Source organism: Tasmannia lanceolata, unplaced genomic scaffold (genome assembly GCF_043159265.1).
Source record: "Tasmannia lanceolata isolate RefF3 unplaced genomic scaffold, GAP_Taslan_0.1 ptg000037l, whole genome shotgun sequence".
NCBI classification, from domain to species: domain Eukaryota; kingdom Viridiplantae; phylum Streptophyta; class Magnoliopsida; order Canellales; family Winteraceae; genus Tasmannia; species Tasmannia lanceolata.
In genome coordinates, this window is record NW_027518714.1 from 18622809 (window position 1) to 18640995 (window position 18187).

The 18187-nt window shown below is 37.6% G+C and overlaps 1 protein-coding gene across 1 annotated transcript; it reads left to right on the forward strand.

Moving 5' to 3' along the window:
* The first annotated feature begins 571 nt into the window (after positions 1–571).
* Positions 572–3866, forward strand: LOC143861959 (UDP-glycosyltransferase 74E1-like). The gene is made up of 2 exons (XM_077372937.1): positions 572–1383; positions 2688–3866. Exons 1-2 carry the CDS (start codon positions 757–759, stop codon positions 3477–3479), a joined length of 1419 nt encoding a protein of 472 aa, XP_077229052.1. The 5' UTR covers positions 572–756; the 3' UTR covers positions 3480–3866.
* Positions 3867–18187: the final 14321 nt, after the last annotated feature.

An 18187-nucleotide genomic window follows, 5' to 3' on the forward strand; every position in this document is an offset into this window, starting at 1 on the left:
TTCATGTCCAATAATAGGTTTGGCACTCACAATCAGTTGTCATAATCTTAAACGAACAGGCCTGAATTATTAATTAATCGATCATGAAATGTGCAAGCATAAATATTATGTATAAAATGATAGATAATGTGCAAAGAACAATTGAGTAGATTGAAGTGAATATTTTCAATAAAGATATCAATCATTCAAATTAATTTAAAGATTAGCTAGATTAAGGACGAATCTAATTAATTAAAGTGATATATAAAGCAATGATTAAAAAACAAATGAAAGGATGCCCCCATTGGTTGCCATGACATATATGCATTTATTGTTTAAGTTGTTCATTCATTCATCTGTATGTGAAAACTTAGGTGAAAATTTAAGTTGTTCATTCATTTGTATGTGAAAACTTAGGTAAAAATTTAATTGTTCATTCATTTGTATGTGAGACCAAGTTGGGACAGTACTTGTGGTTCTCCTTTTTTGAATTTTCTAGAAAAAGAGAATGGGAGAAGAGAGATTAGAAAGACACAAAAACAAAGAGAGAAACTTGATTGTTTCTTTTTGTTAAGAGAGAGGGGGTGAGTTTCCTTTTTAAATAAAGATTATAAAATATTTTAAAATATCTTTTAGGATGCTCTATAGGTGGTTACACTCATTTAAAAAAGACCTAACTGACTCATAATAATCTGCCTGTTTTTTATAAAGAGTCCTCTTGCATCCTCACCACCCAACCAGTAAAATCTATAGTTCCAAGAATTAGTCTTCAAAGAGATGGAGAAGAAAGATGGAGCATACAAAGCTCATGTTCTAGTCCTTCCCTATCCAGTCCAAGGACACATAAACCCAATGGTCCAATTTGCTAAGCGCTTAGCCTCCAAAGGCTTCAAAGTCACAGTACCCACTACCATCCCCGCCACCATGTCCATGCATATAGGAAGTGGCTTAGTCGACGTCGAACCCATCTCCGACGGCCAAGATTCGGTATCTAAGAACGACAATTTGGCCTTCTTAGCCGATGGATCAGGGGCCTTAACCAAGTTGGTAGAGAAGTATGAGGACTCTAGTGACCCATTTTGTTGCCTTGTCTATGACAGCATTCTTCCTCGGGCTCTAGATGTAGCAAGACAACATGGCTTATATGGTGTTTCTTTCTTCACCCAGTCATGCGCCGTTGATGCCATCTACTACCATGTGAATCAAGGTCATCTGACTCTCCCTCTCGCCACCGCCGCCATTTCCTTGCCTGGATTGCCCGAACTTGGAATTTCCGATATGCCGTCATTCATTTCGGAGCCGAAATCCTACCCGAGTATACTCGAGTTTGTTTTGAACCAATTCTCTAACTTGGAGAAAGCGGATTTGGTGCTTGTTAACACGTTTGACAAGTTGGAGGATGAGGTAGGACTTCAATTTTTCGCCCTTTTGAGTTTTATAAATGAATTATGGAGTTTTGGAAGCTATATGGTATGACGAATATATAACATCGTTTTTCTAGTATATATGTCATCAAGACGAGATCAGTTACTGCAAACATAGAAACAAATTTTTTTTATTAGAAAATTCTGAAAGGATTATAGCAATGTTTACGCATTTATGAGAAAATTTGTAAAGAAAATTCATAAGAAACTCTATTTCATGAAAAAGATGCAAATTGAGCAACTAAATGGTGGTTTATTTGTATATATATTTTAATAAAATTTTTAAGAATCAACCATAGTGGGCATTGAACCCATGACTTATAGCCCAAATTACTTCATTCTTTGCTTCAATTGTGCTGTGATATTATTATCATCATTATTATCGTTTGTGTTGCTGTTATTGTTACTGTTATTTGTTAGGTAAGAAAGAGTTTGGCTATTTTTGCAACCATAAAAAATTATTCCATGTAATATTGGGCCCAATTATGAGAGAGGAGCAGAGAAGGAGGGAGGTGAAGAGACCTTAGTGGAGAGAGTGGAGAGAGCATGAGAAATCCCTACTAAAAGTGGGAAAAAAATAAAATAGGCTATTTCAAATTGGGAATTTTTTTTTTTTCCTGTTTCTAACACCTAGCCCCACTAATATTCCATGGTTGCCAAACATGTCCTTACTGAAAGAAGGAAAAGTCATATACAACAGTATTTGTCAGTTTCTCAACCTGGTGGTTGGGATCATCCGGTGGTTGGGATCATCCGATTTACATTATTTGTACACGGGCTTGAAAGCTCAAAATCTTCTGCTACAGATCCTTTCATTGATTTGCTTTCCCTTACACTGAGATTTCCTAATGCCTATGGTCTGGTCAAAAAACAATTAGCAAAAAAATGAATAAAGATGAAGTGGGGCTATTGTTAAAAAGAAGGTGACCCTGGTGGATTCAAGAGAATCCACTTTCACTAATGTAAAGCGAAGCAGATTAGGGCCCTGTTTGTTTTCGATTTTGAGAACCAATTGTAAGTCCAAAACTGATTATTGGACTCAAAATTAAATGTATATTTGAGTCCAATAATAAGTTTTGGACTCATAATAGGTTGTCAAAATCCAAAATAACAGGGCCTTAAAAGAGAAATTAATGGAGAACCATTTAATTGTTAGGCCTTGCATTGATGGAGCACATACCAATTGTTCGTATTTCTTCATAACAAATTTTTAGTGTTATTTTTTTTTATTTAGTATTCATTTTCTAACAAATGTACCATCCAACGATATTATCTTTCGAGTAGGCGGTGCGTTGGATGGAGGGGATTTGGCCTGTTCTGACAATTGGGCCGACATTGCCATCTATGTACCTAGACATGCTTATCGAGGGTGACAAAAGTTACAGCCTTAATCTTTCGAACCCGAACAGCGATTTGTGCAAGAAGTGGCTAGACGCAAGGCAAACTGCATCAGTTGTTTATGTATCATTTGGGAGCGTAGCAAACTTGGAAGCAGATCAGATGGAGGAGTTGGCATGGGGACTGAAAGAAAGTAACAACAATTTCTTGTGGGTAGTGAGAGAGTCTGAGCATAGCAAGCTCCCAAGCAAATTTCTGGAGGAGACAATAGAGAAGGGATTGGTCGTAACCTGGTGCCCCCAGTTGGAAGTTTTGGCTCACCAAGCAGTAGGATGCTTCCTCACACATTGTGGGTGGAATTCCACACTAGAGGCATTGAGTCTAGGAGTGCCAATGGTGGCAATGCCACAGTGGACAGACCAACCCACTAATGCCAAGTATGTGGAGGAGGTTTGGGGAGTGGGACTGAGAGTTAAGGTGGGTGAGAAGGGGGTTGTGAGAAGGGAAGAGATGGAAAAGTGTATAAGGGAAGTAATGGAAGGAGAGAGAGGAAAAGCGATTAGGAGGAATGCAAGCAAATGGAGGGAATTGGCAAAAGATGTACTGGCAGAAGGTGGAAGTTCAGATAAGAATATTGAAGAGTTTGTAGCTAGGGCCACGTTCTTCAATGCCTCTCGTTCACCAATCTTTAGAGCGGGCGGAACAGAATCACTTGGATTGACTCAGAATTTGGCATAAATCCAAGCCAAACGAGATTCTGAAATTGGAGAAATGGGCAGAACTGATCATGTTTACAATGCGATTCTCTACTTGTTTTTCTTTTTCTGCAATGGAAGAGGAAGAAGCGCTGCCAAGAAGGGTTAAAGATTGCAACCTAAACTTCCAACTAAGTAAGATTTGGGACTTGCCATAAATTTAATTTATGAAACCATCTATATCCTTCCAAATAAAAGAGGAAAGAAAAGTGTGTGTTTATATTTATCGTTTGTTGTGGGTAAATAAGTATATATGTTTTTTATTCCATGTTTATTGTCGTTAAGGATAGCAAGGAGATATCTATTGGAATGTGTAAATCAAAATTAATGCTCCTTGATAAGTGAAATGTTATTGTGGTTTTCTAGGGTACTCCTTCTAGGGTTCTTTATGATAGGACATAAATCTGGAATCCAACAACATAAAGATGCCAAAATAACCAACCACCTAACCATGTATGTGGTGGATAACAACAAATCTAACAACATAAACTTGCCAAAGTAACCCAATCACTCATAATATCTCACCAAAGACATGAAATAAAGAAGTCCACCCAAATAAACATCTAAAAACATCACAAACCCCTATCAAAGTATTCGAGTCATACTACGAGCAACAAAGATATAAACCACCAGATAAGTCCCCAAACCATCATAACTATGCCAGCTGGTCCAAAGTACTGATCATGAACTCCTGTCGCTCCTCCTCATCTCCTCATCATCGAAGGAAAGGAAGACTTTGGCGTCCTTGTGATTTTTATGAAAGTACATGTTTGCCTTAATCCTCTCACTGTGGGTGAAACTAGCCATACTCATCCCGGTAGCTTTCAGGTCAGTGATGATGTGCGCCTCAGTAGTAGACGTGATGGCCTGAGCAACCATTCTAATAATGGAAGACATCTCGCTGATCTATGATGCCAATAGTGCAACACTAGCTCGCTTCCTCCTCTTTCCGCCACTACCTGGAGTTGGGGCTTTCAAAGGCGATGAGTCACTGTAGCCCATGATGGCGTCTCTGACTGGAGATGAATGATGTGATCTGGAAGCAGGAGGAATAGGGAAAGGAGTAGGAGAAAGGGTGAAACCGTCTAACGTATTATCGAGCCCAACAACCTGGCTCGATGAAAAAGAACCCTAGGCCTTCACCTCCTGTGTCTCCTGAATAGGGGCCCTTCTATCCCTCACAAACTCCCCATGTGTATAATCCTCGCCGAACACAACTTTCATTTCCTTTTACAGTTCGTAGTGTTTCTCAAAGAAACGAAGATGTTGAGGATGTAACTACAACAAAAATGACATTGTGACCAACTAGTATTTAAACAACTACAGTATCTAAACAAGTAATGATATACATAATTCAAATATTACCTTAAGGTAATCATTCTTCACTTCTTCCTCAACTGAGATTTTTTATGGTTGCATCCCAATCAAAGCTAATGAGATTAACAATGATGTTCAGAATCCTAAAATTAGTCTCCAGTGTCTTCAGACGGTTCTTCATATGATCTCTTGTAATGGTCTTGTTCGGAATCCCAACCTCCAGGGCATCATATTTGAAACACCCAAAAATCAACCACCAAGGCATTATATTAGAAACTCCCAAATATCATCTACACCAATCCACCGAGACGTTATAGGAGAAACACCCACATATCATCAACACCTAACAACCAAGGCATTATATTAGAACCACCGATGAGAAGCAAGGGCGATTAACCAAACAATCCAAACAATGTAAAGAGAAATAGTAATCGGACATACTAATGACCAAACACAAATATCTAGATCACAAAAACACCAAAAATCCCAAAATCTGAAACCTTATTGTTCAAATGTTGTTCATTGGATTGGATTCCATCTAGTTGAGGGTTTCTATCATTGGATTGGTTTCATCTAAACTAATAGTGGTTGATGATTATTGGAAGAATGGTTAAAACTGTGTAATTAGTAGTTGAAACGATATCAATAGTGGTTGCAACACTGTCAATAGTGGTTAATGTGTGTAAGGAGTTTTCAAACTCTTCCTAAACTGGTTCATGGTTATTCAAATGTTGTTCATTTGATTGGATTCCATCTAGTTGAGGGTTTGTGTCATTGGATTGGATTTCATCTAATTTAATAGTGATTTATAATTATTGGAATAGTGGTTAAAATTGTGTAATTAGTGGTTGAAAGGGTATCAATAGTAGTTGCAACACTGTCAATAGTGGTTAATGTGTGTAAGGAGTTGTTCAAACTCTTCCCAAACTTGTCCATGGTTGTTCAAATGGTATTCATTAGATTGGATTCGATCTAATTGAGGGTTTGTGTCATTTCGTTAAATTTCATCTACTTTAATAGTGGTTGATGAGTATTGGAATAGTGCTTAAAACAATAGTAGTTGTAGCACTGTCAAAATGGTTAATGTATGTAAGGAGTTGTTCAAACTCTTCCTAAACTGGTTTATGGTTGTTCAAATATTGTTCATTAGATTGGATTCTATCTAGTTAAGTGTTTGTGTCGTTGGATTGGATTTCATCTACTTTAATAGTGGTTGATGATTGTTGGAATAGTGGTTAAAACTGTATAAGTAGTGGTTGAAAGGGTATCAATAGTAGTTGCAACACTGTCAATAGTGGTTAATGTGTGTAAGGAGTTGTTCAAAATCTTTCTAAACTGGTTCGTGGTTGTTCAAATTTTGTTCAATGGATTGGATTCCATCTAGTCGAGGGTTTCTGTCATTTGATTGGATTTTATCTAATTTAATAGTGGTTTATGATTGTTGGAATAGTGGTTAAAATTGTGTAATTAGTGGCTGAAAGGGTGTCAATTGTGGTTGCAACACTGTCAATAGTGGTTAATGTGTGTAAGGAGTTGTTCAAACTCTTCCTAAACTGGTTTATGATTGTTCCAATGTTGTGCATTGGATTGGATTACATCTAGTTAAGGGTTTGTGTCATTGGATCAAATTTCATCTACTTTAATAATGGTTGACGATTGTTGAAATAGTGGTTAAAACTGTGTAAGTAGTGGTTGAAAGGGTATCAATAGTAGTTCCAACACTGTCAATAGTGGTTAATGTGTGTAAGGAGTTGTTCAAACTCTTACTAAATTGGTTCATGTTGGTTCAAATGTTGTTCATTAGATTGGATTCCATCTAGTCGAGGGTTTTTCTCATTGGATTGGATTTCATCTAATTTAATAGAGGTTTATGATTGTTGGAATAGTGGTTAAAACTGTATAATTAGTGGTTGAAAGGGTATCAATAGTTGTTGCAACACTGTCAATAGTGGTTAATGTGCGTAAGGAGTTGTTCAAACTCTTCCTAAACTGGTTCATGGCTGTTCAAATGGTTTTCATTGGATTGGATTCCATCTAGTCGAGGGTTTCTGTCTTTGGATTGGATTTCATCTAATTTAATGGTGGTTTATGATTGTTGGAATAGTGGTTAAAACAGTGTAATTTGTGGCTGAAAGGATATCAATTGTGGTTGCAACACTGTCAATAGTGGTTAATTGGTGTAAGGAGTTGTTCAAACTCTTCCTAAACTGGTTCATGGTTGTTCAAATGTTGTTCATTGGATTGGATTCCATCTAGTCGAGGGTTTCTATCATTGGATTAGATTTTATCTAATTTAATAGTGGTTTATGATTATTGGAATAGTGGTTAAAACTGTATAATTAATGGTTGAAAGGGTATCAATAGTGGTTGCAATACTGTCAATAGTTGTTAATGTGTATATGGAGTTGTTCAAACTCTTCCCACACTGATTCATGTTTGTTCAAATGTTGTTCAGTGGATTGGATTCCATCTAGTTGAGGGTTTGTGTCATTGGATTGGATTTCATCTAATTTAATAGTGGTTTATGATTGTTGGAATAGTGGTTAAAACTGTTTAATTAGTAGTTGAAAGGGTATTAATAGTAGTTGAAACACTGTCAATAGTTGTTAATTTGTGTACGGAGTTGTTTAAACTCTTCCCAAACTTGTTCATGGTTCAAATGTTGTTCAATAGATTGGTTCCATCTAATTGAGGGTTGTGTCATTGGATTGAATTTTATCTACTTTAATAGTTGTTGATGATTATTGGAATAGTGGTTGAAAAGGTATCAATAGTAATTGTAGCACTGTCAATAGTGGATAATGTGTGTAAGGAATTGCTCAAACTCTTCCTAAAATGGTTAATGGTTGTTCCAATGTTGTTCATTAGTTTGGATTCTATCTAGTCGATGGTTTCTGTCATTGGATTGGATTTCATCTAATTTAACAGTAGTTTATGATTGTTGGAATAGTGGTTAAAACTGTGTAATTAGTGCTTGAAAGGGTATCAATAGCTGTTGCAACACTGTCAATAGTGGTTAATGTGTGTAAGGAGTTGTTCAAACTCTTCCTAAATTGGTTCATGATTGTTCAAATGTTGTTCAGTGGATTGGATTCCATCTAATTGAGGGTTTCTGTCATGGGATTGGATTTCATCTAATTTAATAGTGGTTTATGATTGTTGGAATAGTGGTTAAAACTGTGTAATTAGTAGTTGAAAGGGTATTAATAGTAGTTGAAACACTGTCAATAGTTGTTAATTTGTGTAAGGAGTTGTGTAAACTCTTCCCAAACTTGTTCATGGTTGTTCAAATATTGTTCATTAGATTGGATTCCATCTAATTGAGGGTTGTGTCATTGGACTCAATTTCATCTACTTTAATAGTTGTTGATGATTATTGGAATAGTGGTTGAAAAGGTATCAATAGTAATTGTAGCACTGTCAATAGTGGTTAATGTGTGTAAGGAGTTGCTCAAACTCTTCCTAAACTGGTTAATGGTTGTTCAAATATTGTTCATTGGTTTGGATTCTATCTAGTCGAGGGTTTCCGTCATTGGATTGGATTTCATCTAATTTATTAGTGGTTTATGATTGTTGGAATAGTAGTTAAAACTGTGTAATTAGGGGTTGAAAGGGCATCAATAGTGGTTGCAACACTGTCAATAGTGGTTAATGTGCGTAAGGAGTTGTTCAAACTCTTCCTAAACTGGTTCATGGTTATTCAAATGTTGTTCATTGGATTGGATTCAATCTAGTCGAGGGTTTCTGTCATTGGATTGGATTTCATCTAAGTTAATAGTGGTTTATGATTGTTGGAATAGTGGTTAAAACATTGTAATTAGTGGCTGAAAGGGTATCAATTGTGGTTGCAACACTGTCAATAGTGGTTAATGTGTGTAAGGAGTGTTTCAAACTCTTCCTAAACTGGTTCATGGTTGTTCAAATGTTGTTCATTAGATTGGATTCCATCTAGTCAAGGGTTTCTGTCATTGGATTTGATTTTATCTAATTTAATAGTGGTTTATGATTATTGGAATAGTGGTTAAAACTGTATAATTAATTTTTGAAAGGGTATCAATAGTGGTTAATGTGTGTATGGAGTTGTTCAAATGCTTCCCACACTGGTTCATGTTTGTTCAAATGAACAAAATTTCAAAGGGAACAAATTCTACTTCGAATTATGTCCGTATTACATTACAATAAAGTGATTCGTTTACAATGTCAGTTACTTTTCCTAATTATGATGCACTTGATATATATGAAAAGAAAACAGTGAACTTTACATTAAAAAACATAGATAAGTAGTTTAATTACATAAAACAATGAACCACATGTTCTTTAATAACAAATAGCCCATGGTTTGCAAAGTTTTATACATTCACATGCCCATACACACCCTCTAAGAATTCATTGAGTAGAATTCTTCTCATAGCACTAATATCACCCTGCCAGAAGTCCAAACCTCCATCTCTGCCAAGGCAATCCATTTCCTTAATAACAAATAGCCCACAGTCAAACCTACAAGAATGTAAGATTAGACGAAGTTAGACCTGACCAAATTTCATAGTTATAGTGAACAGTTCAAATTTGATTACATCACCCGTTTTCTTGAATGGGCCGGAGAGTGGGTTCAACCACTTGAAATGCAGTTATATCTACATTTCGAATGGGCCGATTAGTAGGTTCAATAAGTACAGAGTTCAACCACTATTTAGATAATTTCAACCACTATTTACATAATTTCAAACAGTAAGTACAGAGTTCAACCACTATTTTAAGTAATTTTAACCACTAAAACAGAGTTCAACCATTATCTTTTAGGGGTGCAACTCGGGTCTGGTTGGGTCGGGTTCAGGCCAACCTGACCCAACCCGAAAACCTCAACCTCCTACCCTAACCCAACCCAACCCGACCCTTCACCCGGTTTGGTTAACCCGACCCAACCCAGATTTGTTTGTCCCCAACCCGACCCGATTTCCTAAGTCGGGTTGGGTTGGGTCGGGTTGACCCGCTGAGGCAGGCTTCACTATTTTAGTGTTTTACAATACACGTGATGAGAGGCAGGAATGGTGTTCAAGAACTCCAAAAAAATCATTTTCATATAAATCTTCCTGGGGAAACATTTGGCATTTAATTCTAATCTAATAATCAGTTTTCCACTCAAAACCAAATCAAACAGGGCCTTAATTCTGAGTTCAACGATCTTTTTTAAACTGAAAATTAATTCTCAAACATGGGGAATGGCCAAGAAAGAGCCACATTAAGTCGGGTTACGGGTTGGGTCTGGTTGCCCAATACCTAACCCAACCCAACCCGATTTTCGGTCGGGTTGACAATTCCCAACCTGAACCCGACCAGAAAAAGTTCAACCCAACCCGCCCAAAAAATCGTGTTGAACCCATCGGGTTCGGGTTGACCTGACCCAAGTTGTTTCCCTACTATCTTTACCAATTTCAACCACTACTCACATATTTGAACCACTATTTCCACCAATTTCAACCACATAAACTGATCCATCCACTATTTCAACCAAAATTTTATAGATTTCAAGCTCATTTCAAACAATAAGTACAGAATTTGACCACTATTAAGATAATTTCAACAACTATTTACATAATTTCAAAAAATAAGTAGAGTTTCAACCGCTATTTCTTTATTCAAAAACACTATGAAATGAGAGAGAAACGTCAGTTTCAAAGGAGAGAGAAAGGAGAAAAAAATGTCACTTTCAAAATTAAAGGTAGAAGTAAAAAGAACTAAATATATATTTGTGGACCTCGATCCGAGAGAGGCGGGGGGACGGGCCCCACACGCTCGAGTCTCACTGGATCATCCACGTGAATGGAGAGCTCTACCAAGGAACTCTCGAAAGAAGTGCCTCTCACAGCATGAGTGGCGATACAAAGTGAGATACCTCTCGATTCGAGGACTAGCCCAGATTCGAGACGTACCTTAAACACAGAAGAGTTGTCATCCAAGGAAGTGGGCCAAGGATCCCATACTATGCTCTGTTGCAACGGATAACCAGAGATATAAAAGAAGGTTCGTTCCTGGTTACGAATTCGAAAGGTCCAAAGAGCACCTCATCCGCCCAAGTGCAAACACCTGGTCTCTTATGCCATTTATTTAACAATTTTGAAGAGTTTTGGGCGAAAGTCATATGAAATGGGAACGAATATCTCCGAGAAGACGTCTATCTAATCATGCATGTCTCGGAGATGAATAATAAGCACACATAAAAGAAATAAAAGAAGTGTCGCCTAATAATAGCTAGGTTATGAGTGTCATACCTAATTGGTGTCTGGGTTCTGGTGTGCAAACACATGCACGCTACAGCTAAAGGTATAGGATCTGTACATGAAAGTAAGAAAACACAGCAAAACATACAACACAAATCAACTCTATACATGACTGGACAAGATGAATCCTAAACTCTAATGCGACTTGATTCGGACCAAGATGGCCGTCCATCCCAGCTGCTCTACGTATCCCGGCCTCGGGAAGAATCGGAGTCAACGTAGTTCGATGACCTATTCTAACTACGATGCCTAATCATCTAGAACCGCTATCCTAGACTCGATCCACTAGACTCGACTGATTTTTAAAGCTTTTTGTACGATTACTTAAATTCAAGTGAATTGTAATTCTTAGGACGCTCTATATGCCCTAACTAATGCAAATTGATTAGCCTTAAGCTAATGCAGGTGGGTCCTACATCCTTGTGTAACTAGGCTGTACAACCTAATGAAAACCATGGGCTGACTATATGCTTCCTAGTCTAGCCATCAGTTTGACTAAATATCTAACCGATCGACTCGAGGCCTCCTAATTCTAGAGACACTCACACAACAGGACACACCATATCAACAAATCAGGACAGACTCCTAACTCTAAAACACCCCAAATATCTAGGACAGACTCCTAACTCTAGGGGAAGATCTTTTTTAAAAAAGGTTTTGAAGAATTTTTATATTTTTCGAGGTTTGAAATGTTTATTTTTAAAGGTTTGGCTGGACTTGGGATGTGGATCTCAAGCTGCACTACGTACCCTGTTGAAAGGGATCAAGCCAACGTAGTTCGGAACAAAATTCCTAGCTACTCCTAATGACTCGAGATTTTTGAGATTTTTGGTTTTTCAGATGTTTTGATGTTTTCAAGTGTTTTTGAAATGTTTTTGTTGTTTTAACACAAGAGGATAAAATCCTATCATCATAAGAGTATGACAGACTCCTGATATATCCCGCAAAGGTTGGACAGCATCATATGCTTTGCGGGGAAAAAGAACAGAATCACAGCTCTACAAGGGTTGGACAGCATCCTATACCTCGCAGGAGCGGATAAAAAAACACAAGATTTGATGAGAGATTGGATAGAATCCTAACCCCTATGATGATAGGACAGACTCCTGAAAGATTGATTCTCTAACTAAAAACAGACTCTCTAGCTAAACACTGACTCAAATACGAAAGGACTGACTCCTAGTGCACAACCCTAAGAGGGGAGTGCTAACGAGACTAGGTCAGTCTCCTAAAAGAAATGGAGACGACAACTGATGCTTATGAGACATGGCCTGTCTCCTATGAAAGAGAAAACAAATAAGGGTGCTAGTGAGACTGGGCAAGTCTCCTAAACACAGAGAACATTACGACTAATGAGACAAAGCCTGTCTCCAAAAGATTCGACTATGCTTTCGTGAGACATAGCTTGTCTCCCTAAAAGGGTTGGTGCTCTAATGAGACAAAGCCTGTCTCTAAACGGGTTTGACATTCATGTTGGGACATAGCTTGTCTCCCTAAAAGGGGTAGGCTTCAGTTAGCACTATCATTACTCTTGCAATGAGAGGGGATTCTAATGGCTAAGAATGTCTAAAAAACTAAGAAAGTCTACCTAATAAAAAGGGGAATGCTGTAAGGACTATATACGTCCCATAAAGGATGGGCTTGGGCTAGCGCCTTCATCGCCCTGGCGATGAATGGAAAGATCTAATGACTTGAGGCTATCTTTAAAAAGACAAAAGGAAGATGGATACTACACGGACCAAATAGGTCTCCCTAAAAGATGGGCTTGGGATAACTCCTTCATCGCCCTTGAACATTAGATCAAGCATATCTTAGTATAGAATTAAACTAAGCAATCAAATCAGTTGACAAACTCTATAAACCACAACGTAATCATCATGAGCTTCAACTATTAGAGCTAATAAGTTAAAAATAAATGAATGACTGTGATTCAAGCATGAGCTGCTACATAATTCAAACAATAATAGCAAAAATAGTGTGATGCATATAATTCACGCTAAAAAAAATTCTTATTTACAACATGCATTTTTAACTAGCCAACATCCATCCAACAAGAACCAGTCATGTGTAAAAGCTAAAGAATAAGACTAAAAGACATGTAATCTTTATTGACCTACCACTAAACTTTGTACACTTATATAATGAAACCTTGCAGGGTTCATGACATATTCACAGATATTGGAGAAGAAATCATGAACATGACAGCCCACACGTTAAAATAACCAAAGTAAGATTCTTTTATTTTCCTTGACAAGACTATCATAACAATGAGAATTTTAAGCTAACAATAATAAAATAACCATCTATAAATATTCATTTGGTCAATACATTACAAGTTTAGCTTAAAGATTGTGAACAATTGAATGGAATAAAATGGGACCAACGAATGCTGATAAGAAATATAGGGTGTCATAGACAACAAAGACATTAGGCTCACAACTCATATTCAGCTTCATGTCATATTGCAGACCGAAGCACCATAAATTTCACATCATAAATAACATTTTGCTTACTAGCAGAAAACTAATGAAGTCTGCGATTTAAACCAATTTCATTTTGATAGGTATTATAAAGTCTATGATACAAGAAACTAAAGTATTATACTTCAAATAAAGATCCTGGAAAATGAAAAAAATCAGCTCTTGATTCTAATATATAGGATCTGACTTTAACTTTTAATATCCTTCTCTTGGGCTCATAAACAAATCTCAGGTAAAAAAACAATTCTAATATTACTTACACAAACTGAGCATCACACTTGGCATGGGATTAAATAGACGATTATAAGAATCATATTCCAACACAACACGAGGATTCAAGAATTACAAATAATGCCTCCATATTTACTTAAGGCTTATTGGGGCAGTGGACTGGTTGGGCATTGGACTAGATGGATTAAGCACTGGATGAGCACTGGATGGACATTGGACTGGTTGTCCATTGGACAGGCTAGGCACTGGATGGGCACTGGTCAGACGCTGGCTAGTTGCTAGACCATCACGGGCAAACCCTCTATATAAAAAAAAATTTGATTTTTCAAGAGTTGCCCCCATGACAGTAGTTATGCATACATCAATTCCATGAAGCAGCTCACTTTACATATGATATCTTACACCCCTATTCTATTATCAAGATATGGCTTTTATAAATTCAAAACTTCAAACAAAATTTAACCCATCACCAAAGGATTATCAAAAAATAAAAATAAAAATACAAATCTCTGTTTTAAGCAAGATACAGAGCTGATATTCCATTTGAAATGACATGATCTGCTAAATTCTCAAAAATTGCTGTACAAAATGGATATGAAAATCTACATACATAAAAAGAAATAACCATATCAATTACTCTCCGTGAGAAAACAAGAGAAATGACTTGTCTCTTTAATGTTAACTCACACAGGAGCTGATGGATCTGATCACTTTGTGTTCACAACTCAATTCCAAACCCAAATACACAATAAACGTATCCAAATGGGCCTTCATAGTAAATACAATTTCTATTTAGATCATAATCTGAGAAGATTACCTGAGTTCCAGCAAGGTTGGACAATGGAAGTTATTCCGATCTAAACAATGACCGGATCGGAGATGAGTCAACGGAATTTGCAGAAATTAACGAAACTTGCGATTCTTGCCAGAAATCGCAAAATTACGAGAAAAAATTGAGAAATGGAAATCAGATCTTTCCTCTCTGCTCCTAGATCTCTCTCGGATGATCTGAAATTGAAACCCAAAGAATGGAGAAGATCAGCGCCAATTGACGGATTCGCCGGAGGATTTGCAGAGGTGGCAGACTCCGGCAAAACGATTGGAGAAGAAGGCCGGAAATCCCTTCTTTTTCCTCTCTAGCTTTCTCTTGAAATCCTCTCTGCAATAACACTAGAAACCCTATGCTTCTTCATCTTCTTCTTCTCCACAAAATCAAATCCAAATAAAGAGCTCTCCTCTGATTTTTTCACAAAAATTCAAGCTCAAAGGTAGTGATGAAATGAGTAAACCTAAAGGTTAGAAATGTTGGAAAAAGAAAATGACATAGAAAGAGCTACAAATCTAAGATCTAGGGTTTATGAGGAAGTTAGGGTTTGAGAAGAGTTTGAAATGGAAATATGAGATTGAGATGAAGCAGAAAAATATGAGAAGAATAAAGGAGTTGATCGTAGAAAGGATCAAATTGCCGAATTCCGGCATGAGTTGCCGGAGAAGATGATTGGAGAAAGGGAAGAAGAATGGTGGCTCGAATTTTAGGGTTTCGGTTTTGGGGATCTCTCTCTCTCTCTCTCTCTCTCTCTCTCTCTCTCTCTCTCTCTCTCTCTCGTAGGCTGCAAATGAAAGGAGGGTGGAAGATATGGCGTGAATTACCCGGAGAAGAAGATCGGAGCTGGCGGGAGCATGAGCCGGAGAAGGAAAAGGGAGAGGGTTAGGATTTGAAATCTCAAGGTAAAGCTGCAAGGAATGAAAGAAAAAGGATGAGATAAAGTAATCCTAGTGAAGGAATGACCGGAAGTTTGACTGCAGGTTGGTCGGAGAACTGCCGGAGACGATCGGAGAAGATGAAGAATAGCGAGATCTGTTTTCTCTTACTAGAAAACCGAGAGCTTCTCTCTCTAGAAAATCAATTTTTCTCTCCTTGTTTTCTTAGAAATGAGCTTTAATTGGTATTTATAAGTACTTTCGGGAATTAATATCGGCACAACTAGTTCTGATAAGCGCACAATTGCGCGAAAAATCAATGGGTGCACCTTCGGATCGTGTCCTATTCGGCTCTGTGTCGGCCTCCTCCAGGATAATCCACTCCCCTTTTCTGGTTTATACTACAGTCCTCTCTCGACTCGTTTGCTAGGCAATCGTGCTCGGATTTCGACGAAATTTTATAGGGACCCTAAGCTAGCCTAGGGTGAAGTTTGGAACCCTAGTTGATTGATTTGGTTGGATTTTGTTCAAATTGAAAGGATTAGGGCACGGTCAAAATGGGATGTCTACAATATTCAATATGGTGAATGGTAAAAAGGTCTTAAAAACATGAACAGTGAAAGGCACTGCTTTTTGGTCCTTTTGAACTTTTTTTCATGAAAAGTCCAAAAAATAGCTTTTTATGTCATTTTCCCAATACAAAGAGAAACAAAAGATAAAACCACATTTACAAGAGAAAAATACAATATTATTTGGTATGAATATACGGAACATGAAGCTTCTCTAGAATTCTTAAGGAGATTAGCCCAATGGACTGGATAATTAATTTTGGGTCACAAAAATTAATGGCTTTTTGGGACTAGGCTAGTCTCCCAAAAATTTCTGTTCTTGGGGAGACACTTGATCACATCATGCACTATGCACACTCAATAATCAATCCGACACCCCTTCATAAGCTGCAACTACCAACAAATAAAACCATGAAGATTAAATGATACTCTAACCGTTAAATGCCAAATATATCTGACATCATCATTTTTTTTTTTTTTTAAGATTTTGCTAACGAGTGCCACTCGTTAAGGTGCATTTGGAAATGATGTTTTACACATCTTTTGATAACAAATTCACAGAATGTGGGTATTTTTATCAAACAATGTGTAAAATGATTGTGAAATATCATTTCTCATGCACCTTAACGAGTGCCCTAAGGGCAGTTCGTCAGCAAAATCCTTTTTTTTTTGTAGGTAAGCTGGCTTCGAACCTACGACCTTAAGGTTGAGATGATTGAGCTACAGGCCCGACCCCTGAGATCTCCACTTATCTTTACGAAGTAATGTTACTGTTTCAAATCAGATTTTGTAAATCTTGTAAAGAATTTACAGATATATGAAGACTTTCTAGATTTTTCGTTGCACTGAGATGCTTTTGCACCCAGATGCTTTTGCACTGGTCGAAAGTGAATGATCTGACGCCTGCCACTAAAACATATCCCTTTCCAACTAATATTCCCATCATTTTGCTCTCGGTGGCATTTGTTCCTGCTAGTCAAATTTCTTTTCATGCTGCCGGTACTCTTAACTCAGCGTGCATCACAAAAAACAAGAAAACAAGGAATGGGCAAACTACAGTATCATTTGGCATTTAGTAGAGGCAAAGTAGGGGTGCAACTTGGGTCCGGCTCAACCCGAAACGAGACGAGTTCAACCCAATTTTTGCTCAGTTTGGGTTGGCGCTTACTCGGTTTGGGTTGGGTTGGGCTGGGTTGAGGTTGGGAAAACTCACCCCCGATTTAAATTTCGGGTTGGTTAAGGGTTGAAGCTTGGACCGCCCGACCCGACCCAAATCAGACCCGTCTAGTAATTTTTATCGCAAATTTTCAAAATTTTAGGGATATGTTTTTCTGTAATTTTGGGTTAAGGTTGACCTTCCTCGACCAGAGTCTCGAATTGGGTCGGGTTAGGGTTGAGGGAATGCTAGCTCAAGGTAGGCTAGGGTTGGGCTCCAACCCAACCCAGCTTGAGTTAGGGAAAAAGGCAACAGCTGCTGCAGTTAGGGGTGCAACTTGGGTCGGGTCGGGTTGAGGTCTTGCTAAAAAAATGAATAGGAATCAACCCGACCCGATTTTAAAGTAAAACCTCAACCCGAATTCTCAAAAATCAACCCAAGTTGCACCCCTAGTTTGGGTGGTCAAAGAGGCCATTTCTGCAAGTGGTTCCGATTTTGTTTCCCCCTTTAAATGCTAATAGTGGGAGGTATTCAATTTTGATACGGTTCAACTTCCGGTCTTTTGATAGAAGTTTGCCTTGACTTGCAGCTTTCTAGTTTGGAATCTTTCTATTACAAAAAAAGGAAAGCCAAAAAAAAAAAAATAGACTTTAACTTTGTCCAATCCATTTCTAGTTTGTTTCCTTTCTCAATGTAAATAACAAAAATAATCTAAAATAACATTCTTTCAGCAAATGAATGTGAATATAACTAGGGATTTGCTAGAGAGTTTTGCATAAAGGTATTCCATGGCTCGCTTTCGCATGAGAGAGCAACCACTTTACATGAATTAAATGAATAAACCAAAATCCGCTGAAAAGTGAGCGGCCAGCTGCGAAATGCCTTTCTGCATGCGATAGTCCCTAGCAAATCCCATAATATAATATATTATGTATTGCCCTGTAATTGAATTAATTGAT

Excerpts from the sequence above, each read along its gene's own strand:
- LOC143861959 (XM_077372937.1), top strand. The coding sequence starts at position 757 with ATGGAGAAGAAAGATGGAGCATACAAAGCTCATGTTCTAGTCCTTCCC. Across the intron at positions 1,384-2,687 it reads TTGACAAGTTGGAGGATGAG|GCGGTGCGTTGGATGGAGGG; the intron begins GTAGGACTTCAA and ends TCTTTCGAGTAG.